At 51.9% G+C, this 17,886-nt stretch overlaps 4 protein-coding genes across 4 annotated transcripts; 1 reads left to right on the top strand and 3 right to left on the bottom strand.

Annotated features, from left to right (window-relative positions):
* Positions 1–1,378: 1,378 nt before the first annotated feature.
* Positions 1,379–1,792, bottom strand: T069G_08691 (uncharacterized protein; the record flags this gene model as incomplete). Its single annotated transcript, XM_056175901.1, has 2 exons — positions 1,379–1,399; positions 1,451–1,792. The coding sequence occupies 2 exons, from the start codon at positions 1,790–1,792 to the stop codon at positions 1,379–1,381; spliced, it is 363 nt and encodes a 120-aa protein (XP_056026850.1).
* A 2,193-nt stretch (positions 1,793–3,985) lies between these two features.
* On the top strand, positions 3,986–7,821 carry T069G_08692 (protein kinase domain-containing protein; the record flags this gene model as incomplete). The annotated part of the gene is made up of 5 exons (XM_056175902.1): positions 3,986–4,218; positions 4,428–5,517; positions 5,581–6,265; positions 6,305–7,016; positions 7,071–7,821. The coding sequence occupies 5 exons, from the start codon at positions 3,986–3,988 to the stop codon at positions 7,819–7,821; spliced, it is 3,471 nt and encodes a 1,156-aa protein (XP_056026851.1).
* A 1,431-nt stretch (positions 7,822–9,252) lies between these two features.
* Positions 9,253–12,466, bottom strand: T069G_08693 (fungal specific transcription factor domain-containing protein; the record flags this gene model as incomplete). The annotated part of the gene is made up of 3 exons (XM_056175903.1): positions 9,253–9,852; positions 9,895–12,184; positions 12,357–12,466. 3 exons carry the CDS (start codon positions 12,464–12,466, stop codon positions 9,253–9,255), a joined length of 3,000 nt encoding a protein of 999 aa, XP_056026852.1.
* A 2,716-nt stretch (positions 12,467–15,182) lies between these two features.
* Positions 15,183–17,448, bottom strand: T069G_08694 (fungal specific transcription factor domain-containing protein; the record flags this gene model as incomplete). The annotated part of the gene is made up of 6 exons (XM_056175904.1): positions 15,183–16,010; positions 16,080–16,190; positions 16,253–17,146; positions 17,208–17,217; positions 17,292–17,304; positions 17,391–17,448. The coding sequence occupies 6 exons, from the start codon at positions 17,446–17,448 to the stop codon at positions 15,183–15,185; spliced, it is 1,914 nt and encodes a 637-aa protein (XP_056026853.1).
* Positions 17,449–17,886: the final 438 nt, after the last annotated feature.

A 17,886-nucleotide genomic window follows, 5' to 3' on the forward strand; every position in this document is an offset into this window, starting at 1 on the left:
TGTTATGTATAAGAGACTTGAGGTGGTGAGTTGCGAGTCCCTAACCCAAATAACCTGAGCAGACACCCTGAATATTGACCACATATTTTCTTCAGAAGGCCACCTCTGAAACCCCGAAGAAATCTCTGTGGTTAATACCAAGATCATCTTGAAAGTTCATAGTCCAAGACAATGCTACGCTGGCTGAACTTCAGCTTCCGCATCATCCGCATCACCCGCAAAACCCATTATCCACTGTGGCCACAGCCATTACGCATAGACAAAGTGGATTGTCGAATGCATCTCAATCGTGATTACATTGCAATTGTATACAAGTGCCTTGATTATAGCGAAAATGGCCCGGCTGTTGTAAGTCGGGCGGACGAATTTCCGTGACTCGTGTCCAGCAGACTCGCCACACGCATGAAATCGGGCGAGCACTATGTTGCTGGGTGATGTTGTCTAGCCTAAACGATCTAATTGGAAGAGCAAAAATTACGAAACTCGCGATGTAGAGGTAATGCCGAGTAGAGGTAATGCCGAAGATTTGAGATAAACGTTACATCTTCTTACTCAATTAGGGATGATAAAGTATAAAGTATCCCAAGACAATAAAAACAAGAATCCTTAGTTCGCCTTGAAAGAACATATATCGCATCTCGTATTGTGATATTCCACGCCGAACCTATGAGAATCCAGTCTTTCCTCCTGTAATGTCGTGCAACTCCTTAAGACACATCATATTTCCGCATTCGCGTCCGCGCAGCTTTCACGCCAAGTAATCAATGGCAAAACCTTGCACACGTGTTCGCCCATGGTATGACAATCCGAGTCACGACGCCGCCACGAAACCGGTCGTTGAGGCGAACGAACCGTGACTCTACTCTGAGGCCAAGTCATCTTATTGTCTAAGGCTACTCACCAAATCATCTCTTTGTCTAAGACCTCTCGCCCATCCAAGGTAGACCAATAACGGCCTCCCGTAACAATTCATTATAGCTAACAATGAGTCCAATAGCGTTGTGTGAGACCGTGCACGATACTGTGCCCCCGACAACGCCCGTTCCGTATTACTGGTATGCCGTATCTAAGCCGTCACGCGCCTAAAAATAGCTTCTGCTTTGGTGCTAGCAGAGCAATGGAGGATAGTGTGTATGTGTGTGGGTGGAAGAAATCAGGCTTCCATTTCCTCTATTTCCAAGTTATCAATTGATGAATTTTGTGACGGCCAATCCCAGGCCGTAGAGTAGCATCCCTCCCAAAAAACGCCATAGTAAATAAACGCTGCGCTCATATAACAGGCTTTTTGTATATACATATAAAAGAAGTCTATCGGGCTATTCGCCATTCGTAGTAGACAAGGTTATCAAGATTGAGTGAGGAGTAACGTTTTGGTGTTTTAGAGCCCCATGAAGATTGCCTAACAGGGTTGCGATGTTAGCCACCACGTTCCGAACAAAGTATAACTGACATCGGGCCGTCGTAAATTAAGTTTTGAGGCTTCAGAGGTCAGGCGAGCAAGACTTACTTGCTTAGCTCCCGCCCATGGCGGTAAGAGATCGACACCATCGCCAGATAACGTTGGGTCATCTTCTTCGGGAGATGGAGACGGTGGCCGACGGGATGCGATAGCCTTTTCAACTGCATATGATGTCTCGTTTCCATTCGTCGGCATCCATTCGTTGTGAACTGTGCTGAATCGGCCGAGCAGAAAGACATTCTCCGTCTCCTTGGCAGGGGCTGGCGCGCTGATTGTTTCCGGGTTGGAGGTTGGAGTCAGTCCACCCAGTAAAGAGTTGCCATCTAAGCCCATGCCAAGTGGCTCCAATGAGTCGAGTATAGAGTCCAGCAGAGGCATGCCGCCGTACGCTTGCGCAAGATGCTCGTCGGTGAAGAAGTGTTGGTCGATGCCTGGTTTGTCAGGCGCGGTCGCGGACGGGTATTCATCCCATGTTGAGGAGGACGGCGTCGGGCCGGCGAGTCTGGAGGATGAAGCATAAGTATCTGTTCTTAGGGTGGAAGTCCTCATAAGACTTGCCGGTGAATGAGCGGACACGACCGCGGTCAGGGCGGCCATGTCCAGCGGTGCCGATCCGCAGTTGTGGCAGACTGTGGGCGGCGAGTAAGAGTGAGGGTGAGGGTGAGGATCCGATGATGATGTTGATGATGATGGCATCTTGCGAGCGGCGCTGGCATTGGTTGCGTCACCGTCCGAGAACATGGCATCGTAAAACTGACAAAGCGCCTCCTCATCCGGCCTCACCGGGAGCGAGTCGGGAGATTCCGTGGCCTTGGGCTGCTGGGCGAGCCGTTTATGGGCCCTGCGCTTGCGTTGGGAGGCAACGAGTTGCAGCCGGCGGCGCTGGACGCGCTCCTCGGGCGTCAGGTTGAGAGACGGCCGGCCTCGTTTCACCATGATATCGTTGGTGATGGTTGGATTTTGGGCCGGAAAAGTAAAGATAAAGAAAAAAACAGAGATTGGGTTCAACGACTCCCGGCTTGTAGGGTATGACGAAAGTCGGGGTAGCCGGGAGAAGCTCCGGATCCAAGGTTGAAGAAAAAAAAAGAGGGGTATCCGGGATGGCGGGCGGCGATTGGCTGCGGAGATTATTCAGCGCGTCCCAGCATCAGCTCCAGGCAAGTCCAGGGCTCCAGCAGCTGCTCCCTGCATCACAGTGGAGGCAGCACATGCGCACTGTGGGTATCTGCATGCGCGGGACCACCAACAGCGCGGATGGCAGCTAGCAGATGTGACTCGTCATATCGGCGTCACAGTGCGATCTTCCAATTGGACGCGGGCCCGCCACTTATCTCTGCCTTACCTAATTCTATCGCCTGTCCCACTTTGGCGCTCCGACTTTCGCCATGGTCGCGAGGCAGAGATAAGTGACAATGGCGGGCTGTGATTGGATGGTTGGGCGACGACGGGCTGCGAGATTAATGAATAGCCGGTGATGGTGACGTTTTGCGCATGGCTGGGCGCTATGTACTGACGAGTACTGTGCGGGTTGCCAATCAATCAATCCATCAAATCAATCAATAATCTGGTTTTTGGTGGTGCTAGAGAGCAATAGTAGTAGTAGCAGAGGAGGAGGTACTTGGAACAACTCCACCAAAAACCAGTAGAACATGTACTATTTTGTTGTGTGGATGTCTGATGGGGGACGCCCACGATGTCCGTCGAGTAAGCTTAAGGTAAGATTTGAGTTGCGGATGAAATGAAGCGGCGCTGTTCTGTTGGGACCGGTTGATGAAAATTGTCGACGATCCAAATATGAACTTCAACTCTTGTCTTCTTTATTCCAATCAATCCTAACCTTTCCCCCCTTTTTTTTTCTGCCCGTCCGTTATCTTCCCACCGTCGATCGCCTCCCCTCAAACGTCGCCAAAAAGTCAGTTCAGCAATCGCTCCGTCTTATCGCCGGTACGTCGCCGCCAGGTACCGCGTCGACCGCCTTTGTACCTTGTCTGGTAGCAATCCAGGCATCCCTAACCGGGATAGTACGTCGCCGCCAAGTACTCCGTAGGCGGTGGCCACCCCCCGCTTTAAATCAGACTGTGTGCAGCTTCAAGCCGCTTCTGGTTCGCCTGGATGCCCCATAGCCAATCCAACTGCCCACTTGGCAGAAGCAAGAATCAACTTGCAACTCCAAAGCCCTCAAACAACTGGAAAGCGTGACAACATCGCAGCATCTTCAACTTGTCTTTTCCTCTCTTTTTCTCTCCTGCCTTCGCCCTCATTCGCATCCACGCCCTGCTGCGTCTCTCCCGATACATCGACTTCCCGTTGCTCCGACGAGCCGCAACCCCTCGACTCAGAATCGCACGCGAGACGATGCTGCCGTGAGACCTCTCGCCTCGACCAGCGCTGTGACTCGCAGTCTCGAGGCCTTTCCTCTCCCATCGACTCTCCCTCCTCGCCTTCGACAGAGCAGCAACAGCTCAACCGCCGCCGCCTGTCTCCCCGTCGAAGCGCCCGCCTCTCCTCTCCTCCGCTCCGCCCATCATGGACGGCCAGCCGCAGCCGCAGCCGAAGCCGGCGCTTTACACCCATCTGTCTCAATTGTCGTCGCTTCCCTTGCGGACCGCCAACAGCACGCCCACGGCTTCTCCTGGCCTCTTCAGTCCCGTCGCCAGGCACCCTCATATGCCCACTCAGTCCTTCTCCGAGAGCAACACGCCCGCCCCTTTGTTCGACAGCCCCTACTTGCACCCGCTGCAGACCCACCGAGTCCGAGAGTATGTTTTGACCAGGATTTCTTCTCTTTTTCCGTTCCTGTTGCAGTCGCCCTGCCTTGTCTGTGGCTTGTCTGGTCTGGTTGTCAACGCCATATATGACCCTTGACTGGCTGGGCTGTTTTGCAAATTAGGATTGATTTCCACCACAGCACAATTCTTTCTTGGACCAGTCAACTAACCTTTTCTCTCTTCTCTTCTTCGTGTAATAGGACCCACAAGGCTCTCATCGATTCCGACACTGCCACCGGCCGCAAGTCCATCAATCAGTATGACATTATCGAGGAGATTGGCCGTGGCATGCACGGCAAGGTCAAGCTGGCCCGCAACCTCGAGACCGGTGAAAACGTAGCCATCAAAATCATTCCGCGCTTTTCCAAGAAACGACGGCTCGGCAAGGTCACTGCCATGTCCCCCCAGGATAAGACTAAAAAGGAAATCGCCATTCTCAAGAAGATTAGACACCCCAACGTTGTCGCCTTACTCGAAGTCATTGACGATCCCGAGCTGAAAAAGATTTACATGGTACTGGAACACGTTGAGTTGGGCGAGATTGTGTGGCGTAAGAAGGGACTACCCCACATCTGCTCGTACGAACGGAGACGATCTGAGCGCGAGATGAATGGAGAGCCAGCTACCGCCGATGACATGCGGTGGGATCAGTTACTCGAGCGCCGACAGATCATCAAGGAACTCAAGAGGGCCAAGATGGCCCAAAACAACCACGGCCCTGAGTACTGGAGCAATGAACACGGCGCCGCCGATGACGCGAGCACCGTAAGCCCTTGGTCCCGTATCTCCTCCAAGGAAGACTTTGCTGCCACCGACGGTTCCGTATCCATGCCCATCTCCCGCCGCTCCTCTCTGGCCCCCTCACAAAGCTACTCCTTTTCTTCTTCGCCTGGGACGAGGGAAGAAGACGAATGGCATGAAGATGACCATACCACCCCGGGCCCTACCTCATCGCAACCTCCCCTCTCCACAAGCGCATTAGACGGAACCATGTTTGGAGCCTATACCAACAACGATGACAGAATGAGCTACCGCGAGCGATCTCCCAGCATGGCCGACTCCATCATTTCCCACATGTCCTCCATCGACTACAACGTCCGTGCTCACGACCCCTTTGCTGACGACTTCTCCTATGTTCCTTGCTTCACCTTTGATCAAGCCCGGTCTGCCTTTCGCGATACTGTGCTAGGTCTTGAATACTTGCATTACCAGGGCGTTGTTCACCGTGATATCAAGCCTGCCAATCTGTTGTGGAGCAAGGACCACCGTGTCAAGATTTCCGACTTTGGTGTTTCTTATTTCGGCCGACCTATCCGTGAGGGTGAACCCGACGATTTGGTGTCTGAATCCGAGGCAAAGGACTTTGATGATGACCTGGAACTTTCAAAAACTGTTGGCACCCCGGCCTTTTTCGCTCCGGAGCTTTGCTACACCGACCCTGATCAGGCCCAGCCCAAGGTGTCTGAGCAGATTGATGTGTGGTCTCTCGGCGTGACGCTTTACTGCCTCATCTATGCGCGTATCCCTTTCCTGGCAGAGGATGAGTTTCAGATGTTCCGCAAGATTGCCACTGAGGACGTGTATATCCCTCGCAAGAGGTTAAAGCCCGTGGACCCCTCAACCTCACCCACTGTAACCTCTCTCTACAAACGCCAAAACACTCATCCATACCGCGACGACAATGACCTCGAATACGAAGACGTGGATAATCTCCTGTATGACTTGCTGCGCCAGATGCTTATCAAGAATCCAGAAAAGCGAATTCGCCTCAAGGATATCAAGAAACACCCCTGGGTGCTCCAAGGTCTTCCCAACCCGAGATCATGGGCGGAGGAAACTGACCCGGCCAAGCCATCGAGTGGCCGCAAGATTCAGGTCGACGAGAGGGATCTGTCCTCTGCCGTCGTGCCACTCACCTTTCTCGAACGGGCCCGATCTGTTGTCAAAAAGGCCGTGGGAAGAGTCATGCATCCCTTGGTCGACCGCAGTGAAAGTCGATCACGTCGACGGGCTACCAGTAGTGTTGCCAGCTCCGGAGGTGATAGCCTGCCAAAGCCTCCCGTTCTCCCCGTTGCAGTCCCAGCTACGAATCCCCCCACTCCTTACCTCGATAGGCGCCGCAGCCTTCATCCAGAAGACTACTTTCCCAGCCTGCCAGCCAGGGACGCCTTGTCAAGCATAGAGCTACGCTCTTCAGAGTCTGGGGCCCCTAGCAGTCGCGTGGAATCTGTCGTCTATGATCCAATGGCTACAGTTTTGCCGCCTCTGACCACGCAGCCGGCCACTGTGACTCGGGGACGCTCTCACAGCGAGCTGGATGAGGCAGCAACGTCCGAATTTCGCCCTTCTGCCAATGGCGTTCCCATCCGTAACGGGGGAACCATACGGGCTAGAAATGTTGCGCAATTCTTACCCTTGACGCCTCATACGGTACCGCCTACCCCATCTTTTGATAGAAATCCTCCCTTCCGTCCAGAGTTACCAAGTGCGAGGTCAGAGCTCAGCGCTATGAGAGGCGATTCAGTCCGCTCCCCTTCCGCGGACCGTGGTCTCTTCGCGAGCAGCGACAAACGAGCCACTCCCCAAGTTGGTCTGAATACTGCCGTGGCACCGGGGAACATTCAGGGCTTGCGAAGCACACGCTCAATGCGCTCTGTTGATCTGGGCAGAAACAGATACGGTTACACGCAGCTGTCGTCCTCCCCCTTGTCTTCGTCTCCTCAGCCCATACCCCCTGCCTCATATCATCATCACAGGCATCTTCAGTCCGATCCAAACTTTCACAGTCGGTACCAGGAGCGTCCTACTACTGCCCACCGTGTAGACAACGGGTCTGATATCAGGTCTCCCCTCACCCGGACTCCTGTCACCATGAGCCCTGAACCAGCCTTTTATGGCTCGTACGCGAGTGAAGATGGCTCGGCTGAAATGGGTAGCCAATGGTCTCGTATTGCTCATCAAGATTGGCAATCCGAGGCCCCGTCGCGAAGGGGAACTGTGGAAATCGCAAAGACTGCGAGTACCGACTCCATGGATCATCTCGGAACGCCCCTGACGAGCCCAAGCGAAACGGCTAGCCCTGTCGCCGCATGCCCGCCTGCCAACAGCGCGTCTCAGCGAATGCTAGTCTTTCAGTCCGATCCCTCGCTGCCGGCTCTCCTTAGCGGTGCCAGCTCTGTTTCGGCTGACTTGGAGGGTGAGCTACTGCTCAGACCGGGAACCGTAGATCCCCAGACCACTTTCTTACAGACCAAAGACTCGATGACTCCCCCAGCCCTTGCAAAGGAGCCGGTCGGTGGCTTTCCCATCGACCAAGTCTTTGCTCACCACTCGTCCATGGAAGGTGTGCCACTTCAAGTCAAGATTGACCGCCCACCAACCTCGGACTCTGCAACAAGTCATCAGCATCGCAAGCACGACGAGGAAGACAATGACGATGACAGTGATGAGGGCCTTTTGTTGATGGCCAAAGCTAAGAAGCGACCGCCAGTTACAACTAGGCACCGGCCCTTTGAGGCCAGGCGGCGCGACACAAACATGAGCACTGCAAGTGACGAAACTGCTAGGAGAGTCAACATTTCTCCTGAGGCATGATACGACAAGACACGCCTATTGTGCTACTTGCAGCCAGTCACAGCATGAAACAAAGCGAAAAATATACGCCTAGCCAGTTTCTTTTGCATTTCACGGGGGGGCTTTTTCTTATAAGCGAGAATTAATTAACTGGTGTGGAAGCGAAATCATCGAAGCGGGAAAAAGGTATCGGATGGGCGCACACGACCACACACGACGAAACCTGGTTGCATTATCAAATCATCATTATGATATACGGGGGATGGAATCGGAGCTTTTGTAAGGAAAAGGTAGGAAGCCTTTTTTATTATCATCACCTTTTTGCTCGATGGGAAACAATGGTGGGCGTTTTATATCTTTTTCACCAACTTGCTTTTTTTTCGCATTGCATAATGGCTTGCCGGCAAATGCACGCCCGTTATATCCCGGAACTTTGGAGTGTCTTTTTTGTTTTATTTTTTTTATAATTTGTCTTCCGGCTTTTTTTTGTATTCGCTACAAATTTGGCTGGAATTAGCTAGATTGGGTCCTTTTTTTTTCTTGTTTGTCTTTTTGTTGCATTTTTTTATTATTCATGAGATTGATTATGGTGTAGTATGCTTATATGGAGCATGGAGCATGGAGCATTATGGGATTTAAGGTGTGATGGCATTGGAATGCCTTGCATGGGATAGAATGACTCTGGAGGATGTTGAATATATATAGCTATATAATTTGTATGAGTTTGCATGGGTATTGTGATAGTTTTATTAGCTATGAATGGCATATGTATGCTCAATCATTTGTTTCTTGTCTTTGATGTCGTCCTTTACTGAATTTTCGGCATGAGTGATGAACTTTTACTGTACCCAAGGGTTCTCAAAAACAACCAGTCTCCGTGGCAACTCCACATAGACTTTCATGTATGGTGGGCATATTCTGCAACGTCTAACGTCGTGAGCACAAATCCCCCCTAAAATCCTGCTTTCATAAGATCTGCACGACGATCCGGACACCAAAACGATGCCAATAAACCCACTTCCCTATACACACACCCCCTATGATCCTAAAATATCACCATACATACGTCTGTATCGAATCAACAAAACGTCATAAACTGGCCACATCAATACCTAGAATCCTAAAATTGACATAAGCCAAATTGTAATAGTACACTAATTCACGTAACCAAACAAAACAATACTATGTATGAATGTGATAAAAAAAAAAACTGATATCAATATGTATGTTTGTATGTTGTAGACATTATATAGTATGAAAAGAGATGGCTGTCCCCGTATTCCCAAAACACCCAATTTTTTTAATCGCTAAAACAATAACGGAGCGCCAAACAAATGGTTCAAAAAACACAGAGAAATTATTCCAGTCAAGATCTTCCAAATCGCTGGTGTTGTCCGAAACTCATGAACTAGGAAGAAATCGACAGATAGCCAGTCGAGAACTTCATCTCATCTAATGGCTGCCCTGGCCGGAATCTTGATGCTCGTCAAACAACCCCAGCACATCGCTAGGCATGTATTCAAGCCAACCACTCATCAGATCTGGCTGCTGTAGCCCAAGAGCCTCAATGTCAATGTCTTGGCTGTCAAACGTAATGGCATCCATGTTCCCCATGATGGGACCCCAAGCCGCCTGGTACGGCATGTTTTGCGCAAAATACATGTTTGTATGTGCAGTTGTCCCGGGAGCACTAGTTACAGCCGCAGAGCTCACCATGCTGTGAGAGTTAGGGCCACTGGTGGGCGATACACTGTAGGTATCATATCTCCCAGATCCTGGCCCAGAGGTCGCGTAACCCGTAGGAATCATTGGCTTTGCTTCGTTGGACTCTTCCGGGATACCCTCAAAGCTCATCATGGTTTGGTTGCGTGAGTTCCCGCTGGAAGGGGTCATCGGGTTGGCAGCATACGGCCGTCGAGGAGAGTTCCTAATGGCAGACATGTTTGGCTGTGGAATCGGCGGCGAATACATGCCTCCCACTTCTGGCATTGCCTGCCTGGCAGGTTCATAGGTCGCGGTTCCAGGTGAACCGCCAGATGGTCTAGCCATGGGCTGCGCATGCGAAGTGAAGCTAGTAGGTGGCATTCCACTTGCATTGTTAAACGCCTGATACATGAGCGTAAGGCTTGAATTCGGCGAATTGGCCGTTCCTGAAAGACTCCACGCAATTGGCGAGCCAGCAATCTTTGGTGACGACTGCTTCTCGAAGCGAGAGAGTTGCTCACCAATGGAAGGCCGAGGAGGAGGTAGTTTGGTGCTCTCGTATTCCTCCACCGTATACGTCTCGCAGTCCCATGTGCCTTTCGACTTTTGATCCAGGACGGTAAGAATGTATGTTACGCCACCCCAGTAAGCTTGGATCTGTTGTATAGAATTGTAGCATCGTTGATAGTTTTGGTTCGCGGCCGACGCGAGAAGCGAATGCCGAGACTGCTTGCTGTTTGGTTTTGGCTGCCGCTGGGAGCGGCTCGTCTGATTGGGGGGCGTGCCCTCCCTAGATGAACCCTCAGATCCATTGGACGAGGCACTGGATTCCATCAAAAAGGCACATGCGGCGATGTAAATGGGTTGGTTTGTGAATGGATTGCCAATGAAGCTCTTTGGATCAATCAAATCAGCAAAGGACAAGATGTCGCAGATCGTTTTGGCGCTGCTCATGCTCAGCTCGCGGCTGTCAGAAAGAAGCTGGAGCTCGCTCCGAAGTTCGCAAAACGGGGTAAGCAAGGTCGGCTGATGCAAGATGATGAAGAGTGCGTGAAACCAAAAATGAAGGAGGATGAAATTGGTGCCCTGCCCCATGCCGAGATATGTCTTGAAGTTGCTGACATTGAACTGGAGACGCGGATCCCAGTGCTTGTACATTCTCGTGAGCCTATGTTCCATCTCAGAGAGCTGATCCCACTTGTCCTGCGTGAGGTCTTGGGCGTCATGAAGATTGTTCAGCACATCACACACTTGACCGTAGAGGTTGATGATTTTGAGAAAGACGGGAAATGGGTTAGGCCAGCCGGTAGCTAGGTCTTTGTTGGATTCGGGAAAGGCGAGCTCGTAGTCGCCGTCTCGGATGGTTACGGGCCTTCCAGTGCCAGAGGAGATGACTCGATCCAGGATGAAGACGGACCAAAAGGTGTCAATGCGCTCCTGTTCCACCTCTTTCTGCTCTTCCAGGCTAAGGGCGCCGATGCCCTCAACGTTGTGTGTTTCCGGGCTCTCGTGGTCATCGTCATTGACGCGGCTTCGGTGTCGGGTGTAAAAGGGATCTTTTTCGCCTTGATATTGGATCCCGACACACTTTTGAAGGCCGAGGTCGATTGCCATGCGTATGGCCAAGCCCAAATACATCCACAGAGCGCTATCCTGGTTTGCACCAAAGCTCTCGTACGCCATGAGCAGACATGCCTGAACCGCACCAACGGAAGGGCATGGAAAGGTATCAACAGTGGCCTGTCTGGCTCTCTGCGCAAACACTTGGCCCCTCTCCGTCCGGGGCATTTTGTCATTGCCACCCGTTAGGATAGGGTGATCTGAGAATCGCGCGGCGATGGCGCAGACGGCGTCAACCAGCATTGACTCGACCCGTTTCTCCTTGACATGGCGCAGGAACTTTTCTTTGCTGATAAAGGGGTAATTGCATCCCACGTGGATGAAGAATGTTGTGACCAGCTGAATAATGAGGGGAGGGACGGGAGCAGAACTGTTGGGGTCGTATGATGGGATGTCTTCGCGAACAATGTCACTGTCAATGGCCGAACCGCTGGCTATCACACCGCTGGGAGTAGACTGAAGAGAGGCTCCGGAATGTGAACCTCCAGTGGAACGACGCCTGTCGCGGACAGAGACGACCATTTGTTTGAACCCTGGGACAATAGCTGTGGAACCGAAATAGCGGAAATAAGGAATACGACGGCTGGGAGCTGATCGGCGCAGGGTGGGGGAGCTAGGCAGGTCATCAGACGTGACTGAGAGATGAGCCTGATGGTGCGGGTGAGGCTGGTGCTGGTGATGATGCAATACGGGGGACTGTTGCGCCTCGGCGTCACTGGGGTTGGTATCGGTGCCGAGTTCAATGCTTGGCTCGATATTGCGCCGCAGTGGCCGTGAAGCAGCGGATGTAGAGGCAGCTTGCACGTTGCTTCTCCCAGACGACGTCGGACGATTCTCGGAAGCGGGAGCGGGATGTTTCCTGGTCACGGCGACGTCGTCTTCTTGGTTGAAATCCTCGATTGGCGCTCCATCTTCGTCACCTGGCCTCAAGCCCGAGGCCTCGAGGCCATCTCTCCTCTCCTCTGGATAGCCCAGGCACTGGTGGCCATTCTTAGTGCAAGTCGAGCATAGTGGTCGTTCGCCGGCGCATCTCGTCTTTCGCCTTCGACAAGTCAAGCATCTGTGTCGCAAGAAGAGACGGGCGGTTAGCTTGGATGTCTATTGGTAGTGTGGTCTCGTGCCTGGGCCGGTGTCGGTAGACATATGTCTATGCCATTCGCCACCAACAATGACGCAACGAATCGGGAAAAAACAGAAGCAGAACCACAAGACTCTGGAGGAACGAAACGTACGCTGCATTGATCCTGCGTCGCTTGGACGGCGGCTGGCCCTGGTTGTGCACAAATCGAATCTGCCGCGGCGGGGGACCCGAATCTGGCCTGTTGTTGAGCAGCGTTGTCATGGCTAGACCACGACCATGACGGAGGGCGATGCGGAGCAGCAACACACAGTCGCATGCGTGGGCTCTGCAATCAAGCGGAGTCGGATAACGGAAGACGGAGACCGGCAGCGGGCGGGAAGTCGGCACGATCTGCTCGGCAGTCGAAGGAGTCGAGTTCTATGCCATCAAGCAACGGGATCCCGAATTTGGTGATGCTTCCGTCTGGGTCTGGAGGATGTGTAGTCGAAGGATGGACACTCGTTTTGGTCGCAGAGGGCTCGGGAGATCGAATTCAGACAGCCGTGGATCGGTTAGTCAGCCGTCTCGAGGAGTTTCCGAGTCAGTGATGGGATGGTAGTATTAGGGAGTCAGCAGCTAGCGAGTGGTGGCAGTAGGGCATTAATCGTGGAACACAAAAATACGGTAGGGCTATGCAGAGGCACCGTTCGGCTGGGCTGAAATTGTCGTGGGATGGAGGTTTGGAAATGGGGATGGAATTGCTGCACTGCAGTGGGTAAATTGGAGGTACCGAATGCATGTACTGCTCCCCAGACTCTCCGTTCCAGGAGCAAAAGACTGGAGGGAGGGGCGTGCCTGGAGCGATGAGCAGTGAGTGCAGTTCCAGCGGCTGCAAGGTACCGGTACTCTGCAGTGGACGCGCGAGTTGCAGCAGGCCCAAGTACCGGATACCCGCACCAAACAGCGTCCATCTGCAAGCTCCCCAGCGCTGAACGGAGCATCTCCTTGGATGCTTGTCCCTGTCACAAGGTACATTCGGAGTACACAGAGTCAACTTCTAGGTTTCAAAGCCGGCTTCTAGAATTCTTCTCCCGGCTCGTCGCTCTTCATACTCCTCGTCTCGCATCTCACGCTGACAGCCACTGCCGACCTACCTGTAACAGCATAGCCAGATTGCGGGCATCGAAATTGATCCCTTCTGTTAGCACCTAGAAAATTCACCGTACGGACCTTTGTCTACCTCCGATCCGAGATGCCCCCCAGATCTACCCATGCAGCTAAATCGAAAGAATAAAAAAGCTTGTCTCGGATAGGGCGTCGTCTTACAAGCACTACAAGAACCCTACAAACAGCTTCTCAACTATATCATAGTCACAGCCTCACTGTAACTTTCCTACTCACTGTACAGCTTCTTGGTCAAGTCATACGAGCAACCCGTAGCTTGTCCTCAGAGGCACAAGGCACACACGTAACTAACTCCTGCATCCTCGTACTATAACCAACAAAAACAAGCCTTGACGGGCTCCACGACACTATTTAGCATCCTTCTTAGCGCATGGCCCCGAACACGATGCAACCCCCCGCAATCCTACCAACGAACGCGGGCCACAAACTCCGAGAAGTCAAAAAAGTCTAGCACAACATGGAATCATCACGGCTCTTCCCAAAAATCTTCCCTCAAACAATCCGAACTTCCTAATCAGGCAACGTCAAGCATCACCATCCTACGCAACACCATGCGATCAAGATATTAGTATTCGTTGGGATCGACAAACAAACAATTCCGCCTGCCCCGAACTCCGTCTGGGTGCGCGGACCGACTCTTTTTGTGTCTCGTTCAGGCTATTTTATCCTAGCTAACTCCGCAACTCGATAGCTCAAAGGTAACAAATCGGATTACTGCGCTCGGCTTCCCTGCCTTCGCTTTATTCGTCTGCCTAAACCAACCACTAGCTAGTTTCTCTCTCAACCCATTCTATTCTCTTCACGGCTTAAGCTACCTCCATTTCCAACCTCTTTCTTCGAGCGGGTACTCGGGTACCCATCACTACCTTGATTTCTAAAAATTCTCATCCTCAACCTAATGCCCATAAAAATCAAAATCAGAATCTTCTCCAGTTGATCGCCCATCTTCATGGATGTCCTGACTTACTTCGGGTAGTCTCCGAACCCATCCCCATGCAATGCAAATCCTGCGCTAAAAGACTACCTCTCTTCAAAACAAAGCAAGGCCAGGATCAAGGTTCATTTCTCCATCTTTTCTATCTGATCCTGTGACCTCGGCATCCTTCAAACCTGTGTGGGGATGGCACTTGCTTTAGCATCGTGAAGCGTATATTTCCTCAGCAACAGCAGGCATCTTATACGCCTCTAGCACGTGAAAACCACGGCACGTCTCCGCCCCATTAACCCCTTTGTGTCAAATCAATATGCACTCCAATCCCTATTTCGGGTGCCTTGATTCAACGTAGCATTTGGCCTTTGATATCACGCCACGACCTGCCAAGCAAAGGCAAGTCTTAAACGTAATTCCCTCTTCCTATCTCTGAGTCTTGACAAGTATACAGTGCTCAGGGCCCACTGTATCCTAACACCAGAGTGGTATACACTATACAACTTCATTTGTTGTTGTTTCATGCCTGGCCTGCATTGCTCCTGGTGCAATTCCTCATCGGCCCGATATCATGAGTCGTCAGATGCCCAAGGTTCACGTAAAAAGTATCATATTCATTGATATCGGTATTGTTGGGAACCCACCCATTGGATATTCCCTCCCTTTGCCCATGTGATAGCATCCCCAATGCCTCACCTCCAGAACACCAAACGTCGCCAGCAGTGACCCCATAACATCTCCGTACGCCTTGTCCAGCTTGTTGTAGTCTCAAAATAATCAAATAGTCACCGGCTTGATTTTCCTGCCATGTAATAAATCAAGGCATCCCGTACACATAACTTGTAAAGCAACGTAGCACCAAAGACTCAGATGGCCCGTTGTGTCCTACCCAAAGACAACTGTCACACCCATGTCTTGGCTAACCCTTCTCCACAAATCATTCTTTTGCTTGCCAATGTGCACAAGCTCATCCTCGTCATCCTCGGCATCTTCGCCGCTGTCTGCTCGTCTCCAGACCTCTTCCACTATGCATCTTGCTCGCTCGATATTAGTCATGCCTTGCCGCCGGTTTATAGCCACAAATGTCTGTCTGGAGAGCTCTCGGTCGTCTGCGTCAATGGCCTCACACGAGGCCACAAACAACGGCCAGAGCAAAGCCCCCATGGGACCTTGATTCCTCACTGTTTCCATACAATGAGTGAGACTGATGTGAGTGTGGCGTTGTACCACGGTATGGCGCCGAGAGCAACCGTAGATGGTACGGTAAAGGTAGACGAACCCGGAGTGTCGATATGCCATGGCGCTGTTCAAAATGCTCTGCATTTGCTTTTTCGCTGGCACCCCAGCCATGATGGGATTATCTGTATCCTTGGGCAGGGATTCGTCCGGGGAAGGCACCCATTCCTGCAGAGCAAACTCCACCGCAGAAGCCGTAGTCTCAAATTCCATTCGCAGCTTTGCCGTCTCTGAATCATCACCCCCGAGCTCGGCTTCGAGGAGCTGCCGTTTCAGGCCACCTAGAGTAGAGAGCCGGTAGATGATGGGCCATAGAGAAGTGGCCATTCCCAGTAGCGTGTCGACGTTCCCTGCAGGCACAGTAGCGCCGCGACAGTCAACCGAGGGGAACGGAGCGAAATTTTCACAGTCTGGTGTAGGTAGAATGGGTGTGGAGTTGAATGATAATGCTGTTATCACATCATAGAATCGGAATGCCTGTTTGCAGAGGGTTGCCTTGGTTAGCTGGGGAAACAAGTGACGAGCGGTTTGTCGCAAGGAACTCACCCGTTCCAAGAAAACGGCAGTTGGGTCAGCCAACGCTTGGGTGCTGCCCATGATCGCCATGGCGCCTTTTAGGTGACCATCGACAATATTTGAACGTCCGCGTTGAACCAACTATGGCGCCATTAGTATCAGAACGATGGCTATCAAACAATGGGATGGCGCGTGTAGCTCACCACTTCGTAGTATATCAAGAGGATGATGGCAGCCAGCAGCTCATTTCTATTCGCATCACACCCCTTTGCTATCAGAGCAGCTAATCCATTGATTGCTTTGTTGTGGAAATAAACACTCCGCTCGCTGTTGTGTACGCCTCGGTGCTCCAGATGGGCTGAAGCCAGGGCAAAGATGGAGTTTGAGACCGCTGTGCTCTTCTGAGATAGTGGCAAAACAAGCCGTTGGAACGGGTTGCCCTCATCTTCGCGCAAAACGATGAGATGGGAGAGAACATTAGTGAAGTGGTCAACCAAAGCTCGTCTGTTAGCCTGATCGGAGAATTCGGCAAAGGCAGGTATAATGAACTCTATGGTAGGAGATCCAACCGACATAGGACCAACCACGGCGAGAGATGTGTTTTGTGATGCAGTATCTGGAGGGGCCGTTTCATCGATGGGAGGGTTGTGGTTGCTGTCATCGGCGCCATCACCGTCGCCTTCGCCTTCTTGCTTCGCAGGGGCATCAGGTGTGATAAAGTCAAAACCATCGGCGTCTAGGCAGGCATCTTGCGCTCTGGTATCGGCGGCCCAAGACGTGAATATTTCATCCAAGACATCTTGGTTGCAGTCGGCAGCCGAAGCAGGTTGTTGCATATGTTCGTCCAGCGCAAAGTTTTCATCAAATCCAATGTCTGAGCACCAAAGAGGAGCCTCCCATTGCCCCAAGTTCAACCGTTTCTGGGCAGCTCGAGATAACGTATGGTGCTCCAGGGCCGTCGATATTTCGGCCAAGGAAGAATCGTCGAAAGAGTCTAGCCTGCGGCGCTGGCGAGGCTTGATGGGCTCATATACACAGCTCTGGCCGTGGTCTTGGCAGCGACTGCATATGGGCCTGATTTCATCGCACTTCTTCTTCTATCGTGCAGGTGTTAGACGTGCATAGAAGTGGAATCTGCAATAAGACGAATCATGTTACCTTTTCTTTGCTACACATCAGAAAAAAGCCTGTGTTAGTCGGTCGAAATTCTCTACAGCGAAATAGGAACAAGAAACAACATACCAATAATTACACCCTTCAAGTTTAGCGACGGGAGCGATTAGCATATTTTCTTTTCCCGGTGTCGCGCAGCGCAAGAAATGTGTCTGAGGATCAGCTTACCAGCTCTAGAACGGCGCTTTGGCACTTTTGGCGGAGCAAGCCGAGTATACAGCAGCATCTCTGCGACGTTCCTGAGAGATTACTCCAAATTCTTTGGTGGTTCTTAAAACTTGGCGCGGGAGAGGATTGGTGTGGCAAGATTCCTCAGTAGCCCATCATCCACTGGTACGGGTCTATGATTTGCAACGGCGCCCCAGAGAAAGCCTTTGCCCCGGCTAGCGCTTGAGAAGTAAGGGTACTGATTTTGGCGATAGAGAGAACAAGAGACACCTAATCGTTGGCCGCGTTGGCATTACCGCCAAAGCAGTGCCCGGGCCGCGTGCGGTGGTGACAAGGAACGGGCTGCCCCCAAGGCGGATAATTTGGAGAGCGAGACAGCGCGGAGAGCGTCAAAGGGGATAGCGGCGCAGAGGATTGATGAATGAGCAGATGGAGCGAGCTGAGAACACAGAGCGGGCGAAGAGAAGATAATTAGATGATGAAAAGAGAGGTCAGC

Source organism: Trichoderma breve, chromosome 5, assembly GCF_028502605.1.
Source record: "Trichoderma breve strain T069 chromosome 5, whole genome shotgun sequence".
Classification (NCBI taxonomy): domain Eukaryota; kingdom Fungi; phylum Ascomycota; class Sordariomycetes; order Hypocreales; family Hypocreaceae; genus Trichoderma; species Trichoderma breve.